Genomic DNA, 23,519 nt, shown 5'->3' with positions numbered 1-23,519 from the left:
GGTGGGTTCCTGCCGGTTCGCACCGGTTCGGGCGAACCTGTTGGTCAGTGAACCCGGAAGTAAGTTCCTGCCCCACCCCTATCACTCACTCGCTCACCCCTGCCCATCCAGAAGCCACTCCATTGCTCGCTCACCCCCCTTTCCTCCTCTCAGCGATCTTTGGGGAAGGAAAAGAGCTGAGAGGGGGGGAAAGCCTCCCATTGAAAACAGCGCTGAGTGGGGGGGGGAATCCTCCCGTTCCTCCTCTCAGCGATCTTTTGGGAAGGGAAAAGTGGGGTGGGGAATCCTCCCTTTCCTCCTCTCAGCGATCTTTTGGGAAGGGAAAGAGCTGAGAGGGGGAAAAGCCTCCCATTGAAAACAGCGCTGAGTGGGGTGGGGGATCCTCCCATTCCTCCTCTCAGTGATCTTTTGGGAAGGGAAAGAGCTGAGAGGGGGAAAAGCCTCCCATCGAAAACAGCGCTGAGTGGGGTGGGGAATTCTCCCGTTCCTCCTCTCAGCGATCTTTTGCTAAGGGAGGCTTCTCAAAATGGGACACCCCCATCTCTTTGCACCCTTCAATCCGTCTCTCTCTCCCTCTGACCTCCCCCAATGGCTCAGTGTGAAAAACTGGGGGGAACCGTGCAGAGGAAAAGGAGGAGGAAGGAAAGGGGGGAGAGAAACAGGGGGGAGGAAGAGAGAGAGAGAAAGAGTGACACACAAAGGGGGGAAGTTGGGAGACCTCCCTCTAAATACTGACACCCTCTGCTTTTGGGGGAAAGGAGAGGAGGGTCCTTGGTGAACCTTTACCCCCTATTCCCCCTATCCCAGTTAAGCCAGCTGGGTTTGGGACCCAGCCTTTCTAACTTCATTTGGGATCTTCTAACATCCCACTCCCACCTGGTCACATAGCCGGCAAGCCACTCCCACAAAGCAGGCCACACCCACAGAGTAGGTTCCAAAAAAATTTGAAACCCACCACTGGATTTATCAGAGGTAAGTGAGGTTATAAGAGGCAAGTAAGAGGTAAGTGAGAGTGAGGAAGACGGAAACGGTTAGAAGAGGGGAAGAAGGGAAGGGGGATAGGTAGGAAGAAGGGGAGGAGACATACAGAAGGGAACAGAAGAGACGGCAAGGATGAGGGAGGGATGGAATGACTGAAGGAGGAGGTGGGGATGTGAAGGGGACAGGGATGAGCAAGGGAGGGGGACAGGGATTCGTAGGAGAATGGAGAAAGGAATTTGGAGGGGAGAGGGATGTAGAAAAGGGAAGAGAAGTAGGGGCAAGGGCAGGGAAAATAGAATTAGAATAAAATTAAGAAAGAATAGAACAGAGCAGAATAGTTAGGGTAGAATAAATGTAGAAATGAATTAGATTACAAGAGAAAGAATAGAAAAAAGTAAGAATTAGAACAGAATTAGAATACAATTAGAATTAGATTAGAATGGAATTAGAATAATCAGAATAGAATAAATGTAGAAGTGAAACAGATTAGAAGAGAATTGGAACAGAATAGAATAACAATTAGAATAGAATTAGAATAGTAGAATTAGGAATAGAATTAGAATAGAACTGAATTAAAAGAATAGAATTACAATTTGAACAGAATTACAATTTGAATAGAATTAGAACAATTATAATAGAGTAGAAGAATTAGAATTTGAACAGAACTTGAATGAGAGTAGAAATAGAATAGAATTAGAATTAGAAAATAATTAGATTAGTATAGATTTAGAATAGAATTAGAACAGAATTAAAATCTGAATGCAATAGAAGTAGATTAAAATAGAATTAGAATAATAATGTAATTAAAATTAGAATAGAATTAGAGCTAGAATACCATTAGAATAGAATTTGAATTATAGAATTAGAATAGAATTAGAATATAAAACAATTTAGAATATTAAAAAAAATGGAGAGCATAAAAAAAGAATTAAAATTAACAGAATAGAATAAGAATTTGAACAGAATTAGAATAGAATATATCCGTAATAGAATTAGAAAGAATAGAATTAGAATTAGAATCACAATAATGAAAATAATTAGAATTGGAACTATAGAATAAATAAAAGTGTGTACAAACAATGCATAGTTATTTCAATTAATTTGAGTTTTACACTGCACTTGTTTTTTATACTGCTTTGTTTATGAATGCATGATGCAATAATAATATGGCTTATCAACTGAATTCTTTATCACAAGAATCTGAAGCTGGTTGGGACTGAAAGGAAGTGATTGGCCCCAAATCAGCCTGCTAGTTTTGAGCCTAAGGAGGGCTAAAACTCAAGGCTTCTCATACAGAACAATTATATCATGCTGGCTCTTAGATAACATTTGTAAAGAACTACTTTAAGTTGTGTCAATAATTATTATTTAAAAAATTGTAAAAATACAACAAAATTCAACCAACATTGTTTACTGTGTTAATTGCAGCACTGTTAACAAGGCTGATGATTTCTATGCTTAATTTACTTTAAAGTGATTGGTGAAGATAAGCAAACATGCATGCAGTAACATCTAGATACAAAATCCTACCTTCTTCAGTATACTGCAGAATAGCTCCATTCTTAAACCATGTTATATTTCCTGCAGGATAACCATCTCTTGTAATACATTCTCCAAGCTAAGAATTCAAATATACGATTTGGTTATGGATTTAAGCTTACTGGACATTGCATATTCTTTGGTTCGTATCAGATAGCCTTCACTTAATGAACATTTGTTCAGTAACTGTTCACATTTGTGATGGTGCTGAACTATTGGTAGACATATCACGTCCTTGAATACAAACACTGAGCCCCTCCAAAGCCATGTGATTAAAATTAGAGTCATCAACTGCATTTATGACAAAAGGATGTGCTTCAACTTTACCTCGCCTATTCATCTCTGCCCTGCATTCTGCTGCTCTTATCGCCAGGGGCAGAGAAAAGGTGGGAAAAGACATCAAATATATATTGGTGGCAGGGTGACAGAGTAAGGGATGATGGGGTGGGCAGAAGCAGCAAAGCACAAAATGCTGGGGGTAGCAGGACGTTTGGGGCAGTGAGGCAGTGGAATTCAGGGGGGAACCAAAAAACGGAGATGGGTAAGAACAACAGGCAAGTGTGAGGAATGGCTTAAAGTGAACATAGAAGGGCAGGAGAAATAGGAGGTCCTAGCGTAATGACTGCGACTAGAACTACTGAAATTGCCACCCCGTAATAATGTGGTAACATCATTTTTCATCTAACAACTACATCACTTGATAATGGAAATTCTGGTCCCAGTTAGGTCATCAAGTAAGGACTACCGGTTTGATTCTGGTCCCAGTTAGGTCCATATATATATATATATGATGTCTGAAAACTTTCCTGTTATACTTTGTCTTGCAAGTCTTCATTTCATTAAGCTTTTAAATCAATTGTTGTATCTCTCACATCTTACATAATAGATCATTATGTATGTATAAATCAAGGGCAAGGATTTGAATTCCAATTCCAATTCACTCTAAGTAGCATGATTAATCATTAGAGATTATGAGAATTTGAACATCTGAAGGACCACATTTTCCTCAGTCCTGTCATACTCTCTATTCATTTTTTACTTCTAGTGTAGCTACTGGAACATGGATATATTATGAAAGAAATATAAGAAATTAAAGAATGTTATATATAAGGATTATTTGAAATAATCAAATAAATGGAGATACCATTGTGCTATAAAGAAAATCCTGCATGAAATAAAAAAAATACACATGTAAGATATCCATTAAACCATAATACAAGTAGTCCTTGATTTACAACCACCATTGGGACTGGAATTTAGATCATTAACTGATGCAGTCATTAAGTGATTCATCATAACTAATTCTAATTTTATGTTCACTTTTATTGTGGTTGATAGGCAAATTACCATGGTGGTTAAGCAAATTACATGGTGGTTAAGTGAGTCCTGCCTCCCCAATTGATTATGCTTGTTGGGTAGGTTGCAAATTTTGACCACAAGAAAGTGCAACCATTATAAATAAGAGCCAGTTACCAAGCACCAAATTTGTGATCATGTGACTATGTTGATAGCGTGACAATTGTAACTTTGAAGACGGGCCATGGGTCACTTTTTCCCAAGGCCTCTGAAACTTTGAACCGTCATTAAATGAATAGCCATAAGTTGAGGACTATCTATTATTATAGCTAGGTAGGGAAGGTGAATATAGTGTACTGTTTTCTATGTATAAATGCCACAGATAAAGGCTATGGAAACTTTCCAAATGTTCGGATTACAAAATATAGAAAGCAATTCTGCTTGAAATGTTTTCCTAATAAAATATATATTTGAGCATCCTCCTTACAGACCAGGGTTACTTTAGATTTTAGCAGTAATTCCACAAATAGCTTTAACTATGCAGACAGCTGTACATACAATCTGTAGAATGTGGCCAATTTATGCAGGATGTCGTCTACCTTTAAGCCTTTTTTATTATAAAATAGCTTTTTTAAAAATAACTATATTCTTTTCTGTTTGCTGCCCAATATATTACATAACATGGGAGAATCTAATGATAATTATAATGCTTTTCTGTTTAAGTCCTAACATAAGGCTTGCCTTTGACATACTAAATGCATGTAAAAACCAGCAAAATAAGACAGTGGATAAGTCTTGTGAGGCTGGCAAGCTCACGAAACAAGGATAACCTGGACTTCTGTAAAATAATTTTGATACCCCATGGAAGCAATTCTCCCGCTCAGCATACAGTTACGGTAGTATAATTGAAGTGGAGTTGCTCTGTATCTTCCCCCCTAAAAGGAAGACTCCACAAATCCCTTTTGTGGATTTAAGTGTCCCTTTTGCCACAGTTCTTTTTCTATCCTGTTTTCCAAGACATTTTATAACAGATCAGCTTAAAGATATTTAACAGGACAAAAATGTTCACTTACCAGTTTTAACTCTTCTGTTTCTAGAAATTCTGCTTGATTTACAATTTCAGGCTGTGATGGTTGCTCTGTTGTTGGTGTTGGTTTGTTTTTTTAGTGAAAGAAAATAATAAAAACGGGTTATATTTCAACTTTCAGATATTTGGAACTGAGTCACATACAGGGAGCTCTCAATGCATGACTGCCTGGCACCATTCAAAGTTACAATAGCACTGAGAAAGTAATTTTACAGTCCTTCCTTGCACTTATTACGATCACAGCATCCCTGAGGTCCTGTAATTGAGATTGAGCACTTCTCAACAAGTGGCCATTAGCAGCCTTTGCAGTGTCCCACAGTCAGTGCCATTTGCACACTTCACAGATGACTTTCAACAAATACAATAAATGGAGAAGCCAGCAACAAAATCACAAATCACATTCCCATGATACAGTATCTCAATTAATGACCACAAGTGATTTCTTAATAATCTCACAGAAGTGAGGTTAATTAAGTCAGTTGCAGCCATGCGATATCTTGCTTAGTGACAGAGTTGCCAGGGCCAACTGGAGTCATTAAGTGAGGACTACCTGTATGCAGATTTCTCAACGTGAGAATGTGGTGGTATGATTAAGATATGAATTTGTACATAGCACCAAAAGTAGTTTTTCTCCTTTTCTGAAAATGCTAGGCCCATGGGCCATCCAAAGAAACTGATTGGAAGGAGATTCTAACCTATTTCACAAGTTAATAATGTACTGCATGCAGAAGTAGAAAGGAAATACGTCTGCATGCAGTACATTATTAACCTGTGAAATTCATTACCACAGAACAAGATGATATCCGCTGATTTGTATGACATTAAAAAGGCATTTAATAAATTAATGGGGTATACTGTATTTTTTGGAGTATAAGACACATCTTTTTCCCTCAAAAAAGAGGCTGAAAATCTAGGTGTGTCTTATACACTGAATTCATTTTTTGCCTCCTGAAACCCCACCTCCTTCACCAAAATGGCTGTGCATAGCCTTTAGGAGGCTTATAGAGTGCTTCTGGGGGCTGGGGAGAGCAGAAATGAGCGAAAAATGGGCCATTTTTTGCTCAATTTTGCCCCCGCAGCCCCCAGGAGCACTATATAAGCCTCCTAAAGGCTATGCATGCCATTTTTTTTGACAAAAAATGGGCCCGTTTTGGAGAACAATGGGCTGTTTTTCGCTCATTTTGGGGGGGGGGCACCCCCCAGGAGCATTCTATAAGCCTCCTAAAAGCTATTCATGTCTTTTTTTGGAAAAAAAAAACAGGGTCGATTTGGGGAGGTCTGCAGAGTGCAAAAACATTTTTTTTTATTTTGCCTCTTCAAAATCTTGGTACGTCTTATACTCCGAAAAATATGGTAGTTTTAACAACCCTCTTGAGCAGTCAATGTTATTTCTAAGTAGGGGGAGCATGTCTGCAATACCAGATGAAAGAAAATAATATGAGAGATAAGAGTTCCACTTCCTGGTTGTGCAAAGCCTGGAGTCATTTGTTTGGCAAATTTTGAGAAAAAATGCTCAATTACAATTGGCAGGACTATTCTTATATTCTCATGGTAAATTAACCTCACAAAAACTAAAATTAGGTTGGAGATTAATGGAACAATTATAACACTACATCTATTCTCTCTCCCATTAAATTGACAGCAAGATTTATTCCTTAAAAAGATTTCTCCTAGCAATTCTCCCCAACTTGCTTCATAGATCAGAGATTTTAGTTTTTTAATGCTGTAAGAAAGAAGTACTCCTTACCACCCAGTATGGAAATAGAGCAAACAATATATGAGGCTGCTATTGTTCCACATTAGTTTTTAGAGAAAAACTTTCTTGAAGAGAACAAAAACAATCTCTATATTACTCTTGAGGCATATATATTCCTATGCAAGGTTCACTGGAGTTATTTATTACAGTACATAAGATGTAGATAAATATTTGCATTCTAATTTTGAGTATTAGATATTTACAAGTGTTTTTAAACATGTAAAAATTGGATTTCAATTTGAGGGAATAAAAATTTGTTCTGGCAGATATGCTGAATCTTTTCAAATTATTGCTCAAAACGTGAATGCTTAGGTCTTATGTTAGAGAAGTAATTGGTTGCAGTTTTTGTACTTTTCTCCTCAGCTCTATTAATTTTAATTACTGAATTTTTAGACCAGTGTTTCTCAATTTTGGCAACTTTTAAGATATCAACTCCCAGAATTCTTGGAGCTAAAGTCTATGTGTCTTAAAATTGCCAAGATTGTACACATTGAATTAGATCATCCTTTCCCAGGTTTATGTTCTCCAGATGGGAAGTTCTAAAAATTTCATAATTGCAATTCACCCTTTTTCAGGGAGTGTTCAATCCCTTACTTTGGAAGGCACCATTTTGAACAAGCATGACAAACAACTACAGGAAAAATGTTCCATGAACTGAGAAACTGAGAATTGCAGTTCAATAATATGACAGGCTAGAACAAAGGAACTGGGACAAACGTTCAATTTGATTTAAAATTAATTTAAATACAATCACTAGGATTATTTTCTATGTAATTTTTAATTTATGTCACAGGACAAATTACAATTCACTGGTAATTTTTGAAGAGAACTCTTGAAGGCTTTCAGTGGCCTTGACGTCATCCTTCTATTAGAGGAATTAAGTGTTACTTACTGAAAACTTTGACGAGTGTAGCCTTTTCCAAGGCATCGTCTTCACTTACAAGCATGCATACAAATTTCTTTTCATCTCCAATTCTTGCATTATTAATGGACAGGGTAAAATTTTCAGAAAGACTTATTCGGTCTTTGTATTCTGGCACATTGTCATATTGTACACTTGGCTTTTTTGCAGATCGCCAAGCAATAGGCTCCGAAGCCTTGTTTGCAATTTCCTAGAAGGGGGAAATATTTATCAAATTTATACTGCTGCTTATCTCATACCAGACGACACTTACCTTTCCCTCAAATGTTTTATGTCACTTCAATAAAACAGAGTTATTCATATACAATACTTTATATTTACACAATACACATTATGAACAATTAAAATATATTCAGTTTTTCAAGACTTCTAAATCCAATTTTCTAGTTAAATATATTACAACTCTGGGAAAGTATTGAAAACAGAATATAAAGAATATTTGGCCATTTTTTTCCAACCTGATAACTGGCCAGTTTCTAGATTTTCAAGCGACAGCCCACAGTGGCTTAGATTGTAGACAACTTCACAGAGCTTATGAGTTTATGAGGTATTGACAATACAGCATGCTATTCAAAAGATTTTTTTTAAAAAAAAACTTTGCAGCACAATAAATCAATAGTTATTAAACAGTTTCACTCAGTTAACACTTTTCCCAGTCTTGAATAATATCTACTCTGGTATGTTATGTCTGATTACTTCTCATTGCAGAATAGAGTTTTAGAAACACAGTAAAAGATATTTTCTCAATTTCTCAATTCCTATTTAAAATCTTTGAGTTTATTTTTCCTACTCTAGAAGAAAATTCCAAGTTTTCATAACTTTTTAAAAAATCTTTCAGCATTCTTATGTAGGAGTATGTTAGCAAATCACAATAGAATACAACTCAAGTGTATGTAGGTGTGTGTGTGTGTTCAGCTTTGTGTGCAAGTTTACACTGTTTAGGTGTAAACAGCCGGATATTATATTTCAGCAGATTATTTTGGGGAAAAGCAGAGATATTCGAGAATCAAATCACAAATTGGATCACCAGAACTAGGAACAATTCCAGAGATTAATTACATATTAAATATGATACTACCCGCAGTATCAAAGGCAAATTGTTGCTCAGTATGTGTTAGGAAAACATGTGAAGAATGTTAAAACAGCCTCCCCAGGCTCCAGAGGGCCTCCGGAGGCAACAAATGGACCCATTTCTGGCCTTCCCGAACTTCCGGTAGGCCTGTCCTTTGCCCTCCCCAAGCCTCTGCGTGAACCTTGCACTTATCTGCATCCAAAATGGACCGTGGGAACTTCTGGGAGAGGAGGGGTAGGTGGGCTAGCCAGGAGTGGGATTTGGGGGTTCTCTGAACTGTACAGAATCTTAGCTAGAGGTTCTCCTGAACCCGTTAACCCTCAGCAGCCCTCCCGTGTGCAGTAACCTAGAATTTGACATATATCCATTCTGCAAGCGAGAGACCATTAGGTGGTAGTTGCACAGAAGATATGTATATGCACCTTCAAATGGAAAAATCCTAAAGAAGGTGGAAGAATTGGTAGGAATACTCATGAGGAGTTTGTTTCAGGTCACATTTGTCAGTATATTTACTGAAGTCTTATCTCCTGGCATTCCACCACTTTCTTGTACTATTGAGAAAAGGTGGAGCTTTTTTCCCCCAAGCCTTTGTGTAGAGCACACTGCTACATCAACTCAGATAAACATGCATACACCGAGTAATTCACTGCAGGACATTTCCTTGCCAAAACAAAACAAAAAAGCCAAATAAAGAAAAAAAAATCACAAAACCTAGAAAGCCCTTCCTTTCTTTGTTAGAAAGCTACAACTGGATTATGGGTTGCTGTTAGAATGGACTATTTATTCTGTGATGCTTTCAACATGCTATGAGAAGTGAGAGTAACCGCAACAATTTTTATTAGCATTCTGCTTGACCTGTATTTGGTCTCCTTTATGCAGACAATGCACTTTCAGACACAGTATGACACACAACTATTGATTCTATGAACTTGCTTCATGTTGCTATAGTGAGCATGAAAAACAGTGTGTATAAAACAATGTGAATGTAATAAAAACGTGGCAATAGGCTTTTTACCACCGTGAAACACTTGGTCTAACAACTATGCAATCTATTTCCAAATGAGCAAACAAATTATAATGGTTCTTTTATCCTAATGAACTCTAAGAGAAGTGGCATATTGCTAACCAGTTTCTGCATAAAAAAACCAAAAGACTTATTTGTTACCACATATTTAACACAAAATTTTAAAGACCTGCTTTTGAATAATACGTTCATTAGTCCCACAAAATTCCTCCTACATTGCAATACCAGAAATAATTTAAGATAATTTATACTTACGTATTTCCATCTTGCAAACAAAAGACCATGAGGAACTTCTAAATGGCAAGGCAAAACAATGGTATCTCCGTATAATGTGTATACCGTGTTTACTGTGTTTACTGTATATAATCCAAGTCCTGTTAAAAACAATAAGAAGCAACTATTAATAATACTAATACTAATAACTAATATTAAATATTGGATTTTTCTAAGTCTTAGATAAAGCATATGTATAACTGAAATATATTTTCAAAATTAATTAAATAATTTAATTATTTAACCAATGTTTAAAAAATTAGTTCGTGTTGCATTAAATATTTGTTGCCTTTAATTCATCACCATTCAAAATGAAGCTGGCAAAGTTGGCAAAAACTCCGCGACAGCAATTTTAGAAGAACGCAGAGCTCCATACTTGTGGCACATCCAACATAAGGCTGAAATTTGCAGCATGTGCATATTTATACATTTATATTCGTTTGGATTTTGTGATTTGCCCCCTCTTTTTCCACAGTGCATGTGCATGCTTTTATAGACGTCACATCTATCTGGATGACATGCTGTGGTGGTGCCCAATTCTTTCTTATTAGTCACTGGAACAATAGATTGTTCTAAAGCATTCTTATTCTATATTATTTGTGAATTAGAGAATTTTTAAAGATGAGAAAAAGTTTCAATGCTAGCATACAAAATTTCCCAGTGAATTCTGGATTCCTTGGAAGGGCAACATTTTCAGTGATCTAACTTAATCCCAGTGGTGTGATAGGATTTGAGAAGTTTAAGTAATTTGGAAAACAATTGTGAGATATGTGAGGAAGTGAAGATTGCTCTTTCAGTGCTTGCATAGACATTCTGCATCCCTAATTCCCCAAGGCCAGGCTCAGCTTACTCCCTTCTCCAAAAAAGGCCATGAAAGTTTACAGCTTCGAAAACTTGAGAGGAGATGGGAGCCACACACTGGTGTTTTCAGGAATCTGTCAATGTTCATAAACAGCTTTACCCCACTTATATCCTTAGTTTACAAAAAGGAAAGCTAACATAGTATAGGTTTGGCTATGTAAGACAAAAGGCGATAGGAGATAGCAAGCACGTGAGAAGGGAGAGGTAAAGATAAAGGTTCCTCTCACACATATGTCCTAGTCGTTCCCGACTCTAGGGGACGGTGCTCATCTCTGTTTCAAAGCCAAAGAGCCAGCGCTGTCCAAAGACGTCTCCATGGTCATGTGGCCAGCATGACTAAATGTCAAAAGTGTACGGAACGTTGTTACCTTCCCACCAAAGGTGATCCCTATTTTTCTACTTGCATTTTTACATGCTTCGAACTGCTAGGTTGGCACAAGTAACAGGAGCTCCCTCTGTTATATGGCGCTAGGGATTTGAACTGCCAACCTTTCTGATTGACAAGCTCAACATCTGAGCCACTGATCCACTATATCCCTTCACGGTGAGAAGGGAGAGGTAACATCTAGTAATTGCAACTATTACAGGCAAGCAAGAGGGCTGTCAATCAACTGTCAGGATCACAAACTATGATAAGCCACATATCTTGGTGTGATTCCTGTCTGAGCTTAGAAGCTCAGCTGGAGTGCTCAAAAGCAACATTGCTTTAAAGTGTAAAAGTCTGGCAACAAAGTAAGAGCAACCATACTCAGGAAATATACGTAATCCCAACAATTACAGGAACTTTTGGAGGGACTCAAAGGGTGTATGCAATCTTTAAGATATTTGCCTGTTACAAGGATAAAGTATCAAAGACTTATTTATGGCTACATCAACTCGCAATGACTAGGAGGGTGAAATTAACCCAGGGCACCAACCTATTGTAGGGGAAGATGTGCGCCTCAAATAAGCATTCTATGCAATTATCTTCTACACTGCAGTGTGTCAAAATAAAGAACCCTTACAAGGCTATAAAACTTTTTGATAGCCTTGTAAACTAGGTTTTTGCATCTAAGATTAAGCATATCAATTATTTAATTTAATTACGAGTAAACTTGATCAGCTTATACTCAAAACAAATGGTCATGAATTGTTTCAGGGAGATTAGTCATTTATCAATATTTAACAACTTTTTTTTGGTTCCGGTTCCGGCGGCCGACGGCGACGGGCAGCTCCTTGCCCACTCCGGCTCCCCGGTGGGCTTCCCCACTCCTTGGGGGGCACAGGACACCCCGCAGAGGGGTCCTGCCGGAGGGGCGGCATCGCGGAGGACTCCTGCAGCGGCGGCGGCCGGCGGGAGGTCTCTCGCGCGCCCAAGGCACCGGGGAGCAAACTCGGAGGGCGCTTCGCGTTTCTGCGCCTCGCGCCTCGCTACAAGCTAACTGGAGAATGTAACAATAGAAGGAAGCAGCTGCAGTACGGTGAGGTTGCTTCTCTCTTCATTCCCTACTCTGCACGGAAGAATTACTCAGCTTTTTAAAATCTTAACTTTCGGAGCATTTTGGAGGCGCGGCTGGAGGGAGGGGTTTCCCCCCCCCTTGGACAAGCGGCGAGGAACAATTCTGCTCTCAGCCCCCGGGGAAGGAGGAGGGGGGAGAGCCAACAAATGAAGCCTCACCCAGGCTAAAATGATTTTCTCTTCAATTTAATTCTACATATTACTGATGATTTGAGGACTTTTGGAACTTTTAAAACTTTGTTATGCCTCTGTGCCCAAAACTGGCAGGGCAAGATGGCACACTTCCGTTGTCTTTATGAACTGTGAAACCTGACTCCACCTTTAAAATTCAGGCTTCCGGTCTTTGTCTCCGTGTCTCCCAGAGGAATCTCTTGTGGATTGGTATTTTTTAAACTTTCTAGGGGAAACTTTCTATCTATTGCCAGACTTATTAGAGAGACTCTCTTCTGCCTGGTTCTTCTGCTCCCGAAACTCACCTGGCTACCCTTCTTTTCTAACTGTCTATCTTATATATGGACTGAACTTCTAACGTTATAAATGATGCCACCCAAAAGACCACCTCCTGGAAAACCTGGCTTTGCCACTTCTGCTCCAACATCTGCAACATCCAGTCCAGCCACACAGTCAAAGATAACAGAACTGATGCAACCTAAGACTACAGAGATGGACTTTCAACAAATGCTTCAACAAATTTTAGAGGGCCAGGAGGAAATCAAGAAACAGCTAAGGGAAATGAAAGATGAAATTAAAGAAAATCAAGCCCAAATATATAAGAACTCACAAAGACTGAATCTTGTGGAAGGGGGGGTGGAGGAGGTGAGGGGGGGGGGGGTAGAAGCTGTGCAGAAAGGGAACAAAGATCTTGACACCCAACAGATGAAAATAGAATTTGAGAGAATGTCCTATTACCTTAGATTTCAAAATGTTATAGAAGAAGATGGGGAAAACATAAGGGACATCATGACAAACATCCTGGCTGACTACACACACAAAGAAAAACAACAGATGGGGTGGGATATAGACCTGGTTTATAGAGTGAACTCAGCCTATGCTAGAACACACAATGTACCCAGGGAGGTTCACATTAAATTTCTTAGAAAAAGCACAAGAGATGAAATTCTGGGTGTACAAAGGGGGCAAGCATTGACATACCATGATAGGGAGATAACCATTCTGAAGCAGATCCCTAAGAAAATTAGAGAAAAAAGGAAGAATTATTCGCAATTAGCGAATAAATTATACCAGAAAGGGGTGTGGTTCAGATGGTTGATGCCTGAAGGTATGCTGATATTCTGGGAGGAGACAAGAATCAGAATCAATTCACCCATAGAGGCGCAGGCCTTTATGGAAAAAAACAGAACACTCCTAGAAAAAACACGAGACACTACAACGGACACACAGGACACGGGAGGGGCCAGAGCTCTGCCAGTGGAGGGAGAAGGGGCAATAGCAAGAAAACTCAGATCACAAAAATAAACAATAAAATCATATTATTATAAACTGACCGAAAGTGATAATGGGATTATATCTGGATTTTATACTGTAATGTCTAATCTGATTGAAAATAGTAATAGAACTAACATGCTGATTGTAACCAATTATATACCAATGCATTATATATAAATGTATACTATGAGTATGGAGGGAGGGGCGCCTACCACACTTTGCAACTGCCAAAATTTGTATACCTGTCCATTTACCCTTTTCCCTATAAATGTTGAAAAACCAATAAATTTTTTTATTAAAAAAAAATATTTAACAACTTTTTAAAACAATTTCAAGTTTTTACTCTTCTATCTAAAGTAAAATACAAGATAAAGTATTTTATGGAGATTTTATCTCTGCATGATGGCTACAGTTCAATGTGATATTTTGCATGATTTGGAGACCATGAAAAAAATGTGAATAAGACTAAATCTTGTAGTTGATTAATAAGAATGATTACATAGACAGGCTGCAAAGTACAATAAATATTAGACTCAATAATATTTGGCCTAGTGCTGCAGTAATTCCATATTCTGGAAATGTCTTTCCATAACAGGTACCCTATGGATTATTTCATTGTAGAATTATATAATTATACTAATGGCTGTACAATGGATCTGGCAGCAATGGCCTGGGCAGGTGGGTTAAAAACATAGGAAGACCCTAGTAAATCATTTAGCAACAGCATACTTTCCAAATGTACAAGCCTATCTGGTGCATTTCTGTTTACATGTACAATTAGCTTGTTTTATTTTATCTTCCTTTTCCTTTGCTTGGAGCATTTTGGCCTACTGCAAACACCCTTTCTGATCTTTCCTTTCCTGAAACATCATGTATGTCTCAGATCAGTTTTGAACTGCAATAAAATGTGTTCCTAATAGTGGAGACTGTAATGCCAAAGTTGGAATATTGAGGAAAATACAGTTGGACTGATTAGTCTAGAAACTGAAATGAAGCAAGAGATTGACTTATCACTTTTTACCAGTCCAATTATTTTTTTTAACCGGTAACAGTCTTCCAATAGCCCAAATAATTCCAATATGCATGAGCATCATCAGATTGAATACATAGAAATATAGTATAGGCACTTGAGGAATCATCTCATCCCACTGTGATTGGCCCATCCCATCGGTGCTGGCAGAGGAGGTATGCTGTGGGCCTCATTGGCTAAATATTCACACTGGTGGGGTCTTCTCTGTTACTGTGCCTGCCCTGTAGAATATCATGCCTCCTGAAGTGAGGTTGGTTCCAAACCTTCTAACTTTCTATAAGATCCTAAAGACCTGGCTCTGCCAGTGGGTGGAGCTCCAGTGGGGGAGCATCTCAGTGGAGGTGGTTGATTGATCAACAATAGATGCTACTTCCCACCCTTCCCATCTTTTAATATTTTATTTATGCTTTTACAGTTTTTATTTTTTACTATTGTAAGCCACCCAGGGTTACCCTGAGGTAAGACGGGGGACCAAATTAATTTAATAAACACACACACACACACACACAAGTTTAGCAAAAGCCCACAATGCAGATTGAAAATGGTAATATAGCCTGGCTCTAGGTTGGAAAAGGACTCAAATGGTCATATACTCCGATATACTTAACAATGAGTATTGAGGTACCACGGTACTTCAACAGCCAGAGATGCAACTGAACTGCACTGGCATGAAAGTGAAGGAGCACAAAAATGAAACAAAGATTAAATGTAAAGACTAAACTAATCATAACAAGTATAGCAACTAGCCTTAGAATTGTCAATGAGGATACTGAAGTGATAGCAATAGCACTTAGATTTATATACGGCATCATAGTGTTTTACAATTTTCTCTAAGCGGTTACAGAGTCAGCATATTGTCCCCAACAATCTAGGTCCCCGTTTTAGTGACCTTGGCAGGATGGAAGGCTGAGTCAACCTTGAGACCCCAGGATCAACTGCTAGCAGTCAGCAGATTTAGCCTGCAATACTGCACTCTAACCACTGCACCACCGTGGCTCCTAAATTATGGATAGTTTCTGCCTTTTAGGATCAATTATCAATCTTAAGGAATTAGCAAACAGAAAAGAAGCCACATAGTAGCACTTAGAAAAGTAGCAAAAACCTTGGAAAAGATATTCAGGTACTAGGATATGTTTGTGCTTTCTGAGATCAGAATTATACAAGTGATAGTTTTTCCTCTGATACTTTATTCAAGTAATTGTAAACACAGAAGAGTGTGTTTACAATTTTGACTTTGGTGTTGCAGAAGTTTCCTGGGAATACCGTGAAACAAAACAAATGAATCAAATAGAACAAATCATTCCAGAGTTGTCTGGAGGGAGGCAAAGGTAGAAGAAAGAGAAATAAATAAAAACTGCAAGATGGATAAACTGAATTATACAGTGCATCACTGGAAAACCTTAAGGATCAGATGGGCATCAAATCATTCTGAAGAAGAACTATACTCTTTCTAAAACTTGACAGGACGTGATGGCATATAATCATCAAGCATCTTAAATCATTATAAGTCCGTGATGGCAAACCTATGGCACGCATGCCAGAGGTGGCATGCAGAGCCCTCTCTATGGGCACGTGTGATGTTGCCCCAGCTCAGCCAGCTGGCCGTCGGGTTTCCGGTGCTCTGGAGAGCACATGCATGCGCACACACACACCTACCAGTTTGGGCACTCTGTGCCTAAAAGGTTCACCATCACTGTTGTAAGGCATGAGACCAGAGCTGTATTATTTGTGTTGTAAATAATTTATTCTACATAAGCTTTTAATATTTTGGTAGAAAATGTAAATTATAAAAGATGATACTATCCAAAGATACAACAACAGAAAAAATACTACAGTGTACTGCATTGTTATTAAGATTTGTTATTATATCTATATAAATAAAAATGTAATGTATATTTGTTCAAAATCTCAAATCTCTGAAAGTTCTTCACTGATTGCTTTGAAATTTTGACACAACATTGCATTCGAATATGCACGTTTTTATATATGTATATTATATAGCTGTCACACCTGTGACAGGTAAAAACATGCTTTTCTCCCCTCTCCTCCTGCCGGGCTTTTGCTTTCTGAGGCGGGGAGGTGCCTGCGCGATCCCTCGGCCGTCTCCCCTGCCCTTAAGCCAGCCTCCCCCCGCCCAGCCCAGCGGAGCTCCAGAGGAGGCGGAGGCAGAGCATCTCCTCAGCCTGGCCGGCCGCTTGCACTCTCCACCACCCCCTCACAGTGAGCCAGTCAGCCTGAGGCGCAGTGGTGCTGGGGCGCCTGTTGGGTGCCCCGTGAGGCGGCGGCTACAGTTGCTGCAGCAGCTCTGGATGGGGCCGCGGCTGGCGGGGGCTGCCGCGTCCTTCCTCCTCCTGCTCCTCAGGGGCTGCCGGCTGCCTCCTCTCAACACCGCCGCCGCTGAGAGAACCTGGGGCAGAGGCGGTGGCCACTTTCTCCTCCTCTTCTCCTCAGCCCAGTTCCCAGCGCCTGAGGGAGGTGTCGTCATCATCAGTGGCGGCGGCGGGCTTTCTGCCAGTCCCAATGCAGCAGCAGCCACAGCAGCCTGACTCAGCAGCAGAGGCGCGGGAGAGGAAGAAGATGGCACAGCCAGTGATGCTTCCTCGGCGGGCCGGCAGCAGCAGCAGCACCGGCTTGGAGGACTTCCCGCCCGACCTGCTGGCCCAGCCAACGCCGCCTCCCCCGCCTCCCCCGCCTCCGATGCCGCCTCCATCTCAGTCTCCTCCAGCCCTCCTGGGGCATCTCCACCACAGAACCTGGCACTGCTCTCGCAGGCAGGAGGAGGCGTTGGGGGTCTGGCAGGCACCTAGTTGAAGAAGAAGAGCGGCTTCCAGATCACCAGCGTGACCCCAGCGCAGATCTCGGCCAGCCTCAGCTCCAACAACAGCATCGTCGAAGACACAAAGAGCTACGACGACCTGGACAAGTCGCACACCGAGGACTTTTCCTCCTCCGAGATCCTGGATGTCTCGCTCTCCCGGGCCACCGACTTGGGGGAACCTGAGCGCAGCTCCTCCTAGGAAATGCTCAACAACTTCTACGAGGCCAACAGCCCCGATGCCATCTCCCCCATCCAGCCTCGCCCGGCCTAGCAGCCCCGAGGCCTGACCAACAGCAGCACCCACCTGCTGCCCCACTACGCTCACAGGTAACACCCCCAGCCTCCCTCCCATGCTGGGGTCTGGAGGGGCCCCATCCAGCCAGTCGTTCTGGAGGCTGCTCCTCGCGGGGAGCTTTAGGGCGCCAGGTCAGGGCCTGCGGGAGCGTCCTCCGCGGCGGCTCTTGCAGGGACCACTGTGGCTCACTTCCATGCCTCTGCTGGGGGAGCAGTGGCCGGTGCAATGAGTGGCAGGGCCCACCAGGTAGGTAAGACCCTCACAAACCTTGCCGCTGCTGGTGATGGCATGGCCCTGCCCAGAGGGAACCACCCTGGGAATGTTTCTATCTTCGCATGCTTTTGGTAAATGTGCCTGGTCCAACATCTTTCCAGCAATTGTAAATTGTTTCTCACATGGACAATTATATGTTGCGTGTTCTAGAGTCGGCAAACCAGACAATCTCTATAGCTGCAAAGACAATGGAACAACAAAAAATATTGTATACCCACAAGCATTGTGAAATTAAACATATTAGAAACTTGCGCTTTCTCTTTTCTTTCTTTTCCATTTAACCAGACTGGGCCACAGCAACGCGTGGCCGGGTACAGCTAGTTTTAAATAAATATGAACCAAGGGCACTCTTTTTGTAACCACTCTCCCCATTTCCACCATTTTTTAAAAAGATTTTTGTGGCTTGCATACATTACTCCAAAATCAGAATAAGGAATAGAACAATCCAAAGTGTTCAGATGTTAAATACGTTGGCTTTTAATTTGTCCACCACTATCAGATTCACTGAATGCTCATTGTTCTTCCTATAAAAAAAAAAAAAAAAAAAACTAGCAGGTAATGATAGACAGTAGTCCTTGAGTTATGAACACAATTGAGCCCTATTGCTAAGCCAGACAGTTGAGTGAGTTTTGCATCATTTTATTACCTTTCTTGCTACAGTTGTTAAGTGACACATTGCAGTTGTTAAGTTAGTAACACAGTTAGTAAGTTAATTTTGCTTCTCCACTTATTTTGCCTGTCAGAAGATTGCAAAAGCTGACCACATGATCCAGGGACACTGCAATCACCATAACGCATGCCAGCTGCAATGGTTGTAAATGTGAAAAACAGTCATAAGTCACTTTTTTCAGTCCCATTGTAACTTCAAACACTCACTGTCATGCCCTAGCACCGTGATGGCGAACCTATGGCACGCGTGCCACAAGTGGCACATGGAGCCATTTGTCAGGGCACGCGAAGCGCTGCCCTGTCAGCTGGCCAGCGCGCATGTGCGCGCTGGCTAGCTGAGTTCACCTTTTTAAAAGCTATTTTTCGCCTTCCCCAGGCTCCAGAGGCTTTATAGGAACCTGGGGAGGGCGAAAAGAGCCTCCCCCGCCCCCCCGGAGGCTTCAGGGACCGTCCCTGAAGCCTTCGGAATGCTTAAAACCACCCTCCGAGCAAACCGGAAGTGACTTCCGGTTTGCTCGGAGGGTCGTTTTAAATGTTCCGAAGGCTTCAGGGACCGTCCGAGGCTTCCCTGATTCCTTCAGAGCGCTTAAAACCACCCTCTGAGCAACCCGGAAGTCACTTCCGGTTTGCTCGGAGGGTGGTTTTAAGCGCTCCGAAGGCTTCAGGGAAGCCTCTGGACAGTCCCTGAAGCCTCCGGAGGGCCTCCGGGGGGTCTGGGGAGTTCGCACTCCCCAGGCTCCTATAAAGCCTCTGGAGCCTGGGGAGGGCGAAAAAAACATGTAAAAATGGGGGGGTCGCGCGTTGTGAGCGCATGCGCACTGGGGGGGTGTCATGGATTGCATTATGGGTGCGGCACGCCCGCACTCGACCCCCCTGCGCTCCCCCCACTTGTGGCACGCAAGCCAAAAAAGGTTCGCCATCACTGCCCTAGCATATAACTTTATATACTCTTGTTGCTCTCTATCCCCATCTAGTGGCCTGAGGAACAAATATGCCCCAACATATGCTTTATATACTGTTGTTGCTCTCTATCCCCATCCAGTGGCCGGAGGAACAAATACTAGTTACACTGTTTGAAGCCCATCCCATTACCTATCAGTCCACACTCTCAGAACAAGTGCACGCTGGGAAGCCAGACTCCATTTCCTTTAGCATTTGGAGAAGGTAGAAGCACAAGGAAGAACCCATCTTAATCTGTGGCACATGGTCATCCAAGGACAAACCCACATCCTACACACAAAGCATCACTGTGAGATTTAAATTGCTTGTATTTATTAATTGCTATGTTCAGCAGTAACTCAATACTGTCTATCTTCTATTTAGTTCTCATTGTATGAATCCCTATTTTCCCCAATTTCACCATATCCTGTTTTTTCAATAAAGCATCCAGATCTATACACATGGTGTATTTTATTGGAGGACAGGTGGGTTTAACTGCATGTGGAGCTGCACATAGACCAGCGGTTCTCAAATAGTGGGGCGCGCCCCCCTGGGGGGGCGCGAGGCTCCGTAAAGGGGGGCACGAAGGCTCCCTTTCCATCTGGGTGCAACGGCGGCGGCGGCGTGGGCAAGGCATAATATATCCCGCCTGGAAGTGGCAGCACTTCGGACTGTGGATTTTCATTGGAGCCGCGGGCTGGAGCTGTGCAAGAAGCCTGCTCGGGCGGGGGTGGGAGGGAGGGAAGCATGGCTGTCCCAGGCTTCCCTCCCTCCCCCCCCAGCCCAAGCAGACTTTTTGCACAGCTCCAGCCCGCGGCTCTGATGAGTCTCTGAGCAGTCCCCAGCGCTGCCACTTCAAGCCGGGATATATTCTGCCATGCCCTCGGCGGCGTCTTTATGCAGGTAGCTCGCCTCCCCGCCAGCAGCTCCACCGCCAGCATTCCGTCTGGAAGCGGAAGCGCAACAGCCGCTGTTGGGGAAGGGACAAAGGGGCGGCGGTCACCCGATCTTGCCACCGCCACCCCTTCGCCCCTGGTAACGGCGACTGTTGTGCTGCTGCTTCCAGCTGGGATGCTGGAGGAGCTGCTGGCAGGGAGGGAGGGAAGAAAGGGAGGAGGGAGTAAGGATAGACAAGCAAGAGGGAAAGAGGAAAGAAGGCAAGCAGGCAGGAAGGAGGCAGAAGGAAGGAGGGAATAATGGAACTGGAAGGGAGGCAGGGAAGGAGGGAGGGAGAAAGGAAGGATAGGAGGATAGGGAAAGAGGAAAGAAGGCAGGCAGGCAGGGGGAAAGAGGAAGGAGGGAACTGGAAGGGAGGCAGGAAGGAAGGGAAGGAGGAAGGGAGGGTGGAAGGAAGGATAGACAAGCAAGAGGGAAAGAGGAAAGAAGGCAAGCAGGCAGGAAGGAGGCAGAAGGAAGGAGGGAAGAATGGAACTGGAAGGGAGGCAGGAAAGGAGGGAGGGAGAAAGGAAGGATAGGAGGATAGGGAAAGAGGAAAGAAGGCAGGCAGGCAGGGGGAAAGAGGAAGGAGGGAACTGGAAGGGAGGCAGGAAGGAAGGGAAGGAGGAAGGGAAGGTGGAAGGAAGGATAGACAAGCAAGAGGGAAAGAGGAAAGAAGGCAAGCAGGCAGGAAGGAGGCAGAAGGAAGGAGGGAAGAATGGAACTGGAAGGGAGGAAGGGAGGCAGGGAAGGAGGGAGGGAGAAAGGAAGGATAGGAGGGTAGGGAAAGAGGAAAGAAGGCAGGCAGGCAGGGGGAAAGAGGAAGGAGGGAACTGGAAGGGAGGCAGGAAGGAAGGGAAGGAGGAAGGGAGGGTGGGTGGAAGGAAGGATAGACAAGTAAGAGGGAAAGAGGAAAGAAAGCATGTGACTACGGTGGGAGACGAGGAAAGACCGGTGTGCTATGTTATGCAGAGGTGTACTTATAACAATTTTATAGACAAATTATACTATTTACAGTCGCGCGGGGGGGGGGGGCGCGAAATGTTTTCTTCTTCCTAGGGGGGGCATGACAGAAAATAATTGAGAAGCACTGACATAGACTAACATGTAGTGAGGACAAAACACTCACTAATGGTTGTAAGTCGAGGACTATCTATACTCAGGTGTTATAACATTTCTTAAACTTGGGATCCTTAGGTAATAAGAACAAAAAGAAAAGTCTATTACAGAGTAAATTACAGCAATACAGAAAAGAAATGCAATCTTTTGATATATCTAACAGCAGTAAGTAGCAGTCTTTTGTTCAAAAGATACATTTTATCTCTACATTATCTATGAGCAAACATTTGATAGCAAATAATACAGAAACTAAAAAAATAATGTTACAGTATAAACCTACATCTTGCCCACATTAGTACAGCCTAAAGCAATTGATCAGCACTTTTATATAGCAGATGAACAGTAAGGCACTCATCTATAATATTTTGTTTCATTCTCTAAATTAAATTTGGTCAATCTCATCTAAAGCACAAGCTGAAAACAGCTTTTTAATGATTTAATTTAATGAATATAGCAGTCTGACCACTAGATGGTGCTAAGGAAATATAAACTTTTTTTGATTGCTTAATAAATGTGCATAATGTGTTATAGATTAATGACAAATATAAATTCACAAAGAAACCCACCCATAACCCAAACATTTATAAACTGGACTGTTAAAAGAATGAAAAGCCACCTTTTATCTGAAATCTACGAGCTGTGTCAGAACACGGAAGAAATTTGACATCTTTCACTAGGATGAATTGAGACCACAGACAGAACCTATTTTTGCATCTGATAAAAAGGAGGATAAGTATTTGCTTTTCTGCTTAAGTACACTAAATGTCATTATAAAAGAATGTCCCTGTGTGAGTTTCATTGTTGATCTTTTCTCTTTACTTTAAAACAATGCATTTTAACCCCTCCAAGTTGCTATAGTAACAAATGCACAGTATCAGTCAACACATAACTTTGGCTGTGTAAATATAATTGCTGGGTGTGGGTGGATGGTGGAGTCCAGGGCTAACAACACACAGTCTACAACATCGCTGACAAAAATAAAAAGTTTCCTTTGCATTTTTTTCTATGCATGTAAACGTAATAAAATATGCCAGTGCAAAAGTGAATCCAAATAAAGTAAGTAATTCCATACATCAAATATAGACATCATGCTAAGATACCACAAAGATATATATTGTAATAAAAAAAGAGTCCTATGGCTCTTTAAAAAATAGGTTTAAACTAATCTTCGCTAAAATACCCACAGTAGTTTAAGATGTGTCCATATAAAAAGTTTTCAAAAACTAAATAAAATAAAATAAAATAAACACTTTAGAATAAAAATGCTTATTTCTTCTTTAAAAGAAACAAAATATGATGTCATTAATGCAACTTTTCAAAAGTCCAGGGAACCTGATTCTCACATGTGAATGAATCTATCTATCTATCTATCATCTATCTATCTATCTATCTATCTATCTATCTATCTATCTATCTATCTATCTATCTATCTATCTATCATCTATCTATCTATCTATCTATCATCTATCATCTATCTATCTATCTATCTATCTATCTATCTATCTATCTATCTATCTATCTATCTATCTATCTATCTATCTACCTACCTACCTACCTACCTACCTACCTACCTACCTACCTACCTAGATAGATAGATAGATAGATAGATAGATAGATAGATAGCATATAATTTCCTCCCCACTACCTCTAAACCAATCAAGTAAAACAACATATCAGTGATTCAA

The 23,519-nt window shown here is 41.3% G+C and overlaps 1 protein-coding gene across 2 annotated transcripts in view; it reads right to left on the bottom strand.

Annotated features, from left to right (window-relative positions):
* The window catches only part of ALCAM (activated leukocyte cell adhesion molecule), a 132,159-nt gene that overhangs the window by 29,530 nt on the left and 79,110 nt on the right, over positions 1 to 23,519 (bottom strand). For both annotated transcript variants that reach the window (XM_081952178.1, XM_081952179.1), the window contains exons 2-5: positions 9,933 to 10,051; positions 7,552 to 7,771; positions 4,890 to 4,954; positions 2,512 to 2,599 (exon numbers count right to left, since the gene is read on the bottom strand). In XM_081952178.1, the coding sequence (XP_081808304.1) occupies positions 2,512 to 2,599; positions 4,890 to 4,954; positions 7,552 to 7,771; positions 9,933 to 10,051 (492 nt within the window). The remainder of the gene's footprint in view (positions 1 to 2,511; positions 2,600 to 4,889; positions 4,955 to 7,551; positions 7,772 to 9,932; positions 10,052 to 23,519) is intronic.

This window comes from Natrix helvetica (genome assembly GCF_964273705.1).
Source record: "Natrix helvetica genome assembly, chromosome: 4".
Lineage (NCBI taxonomy): Eukaryota > Metazoa > Chordata > Lepidosauria > Squamata > Natricidae > Natrix > Natrix helvetica.
This window is presented reverse-complemented; position numbering and strand designations above follow the sequence as displayed.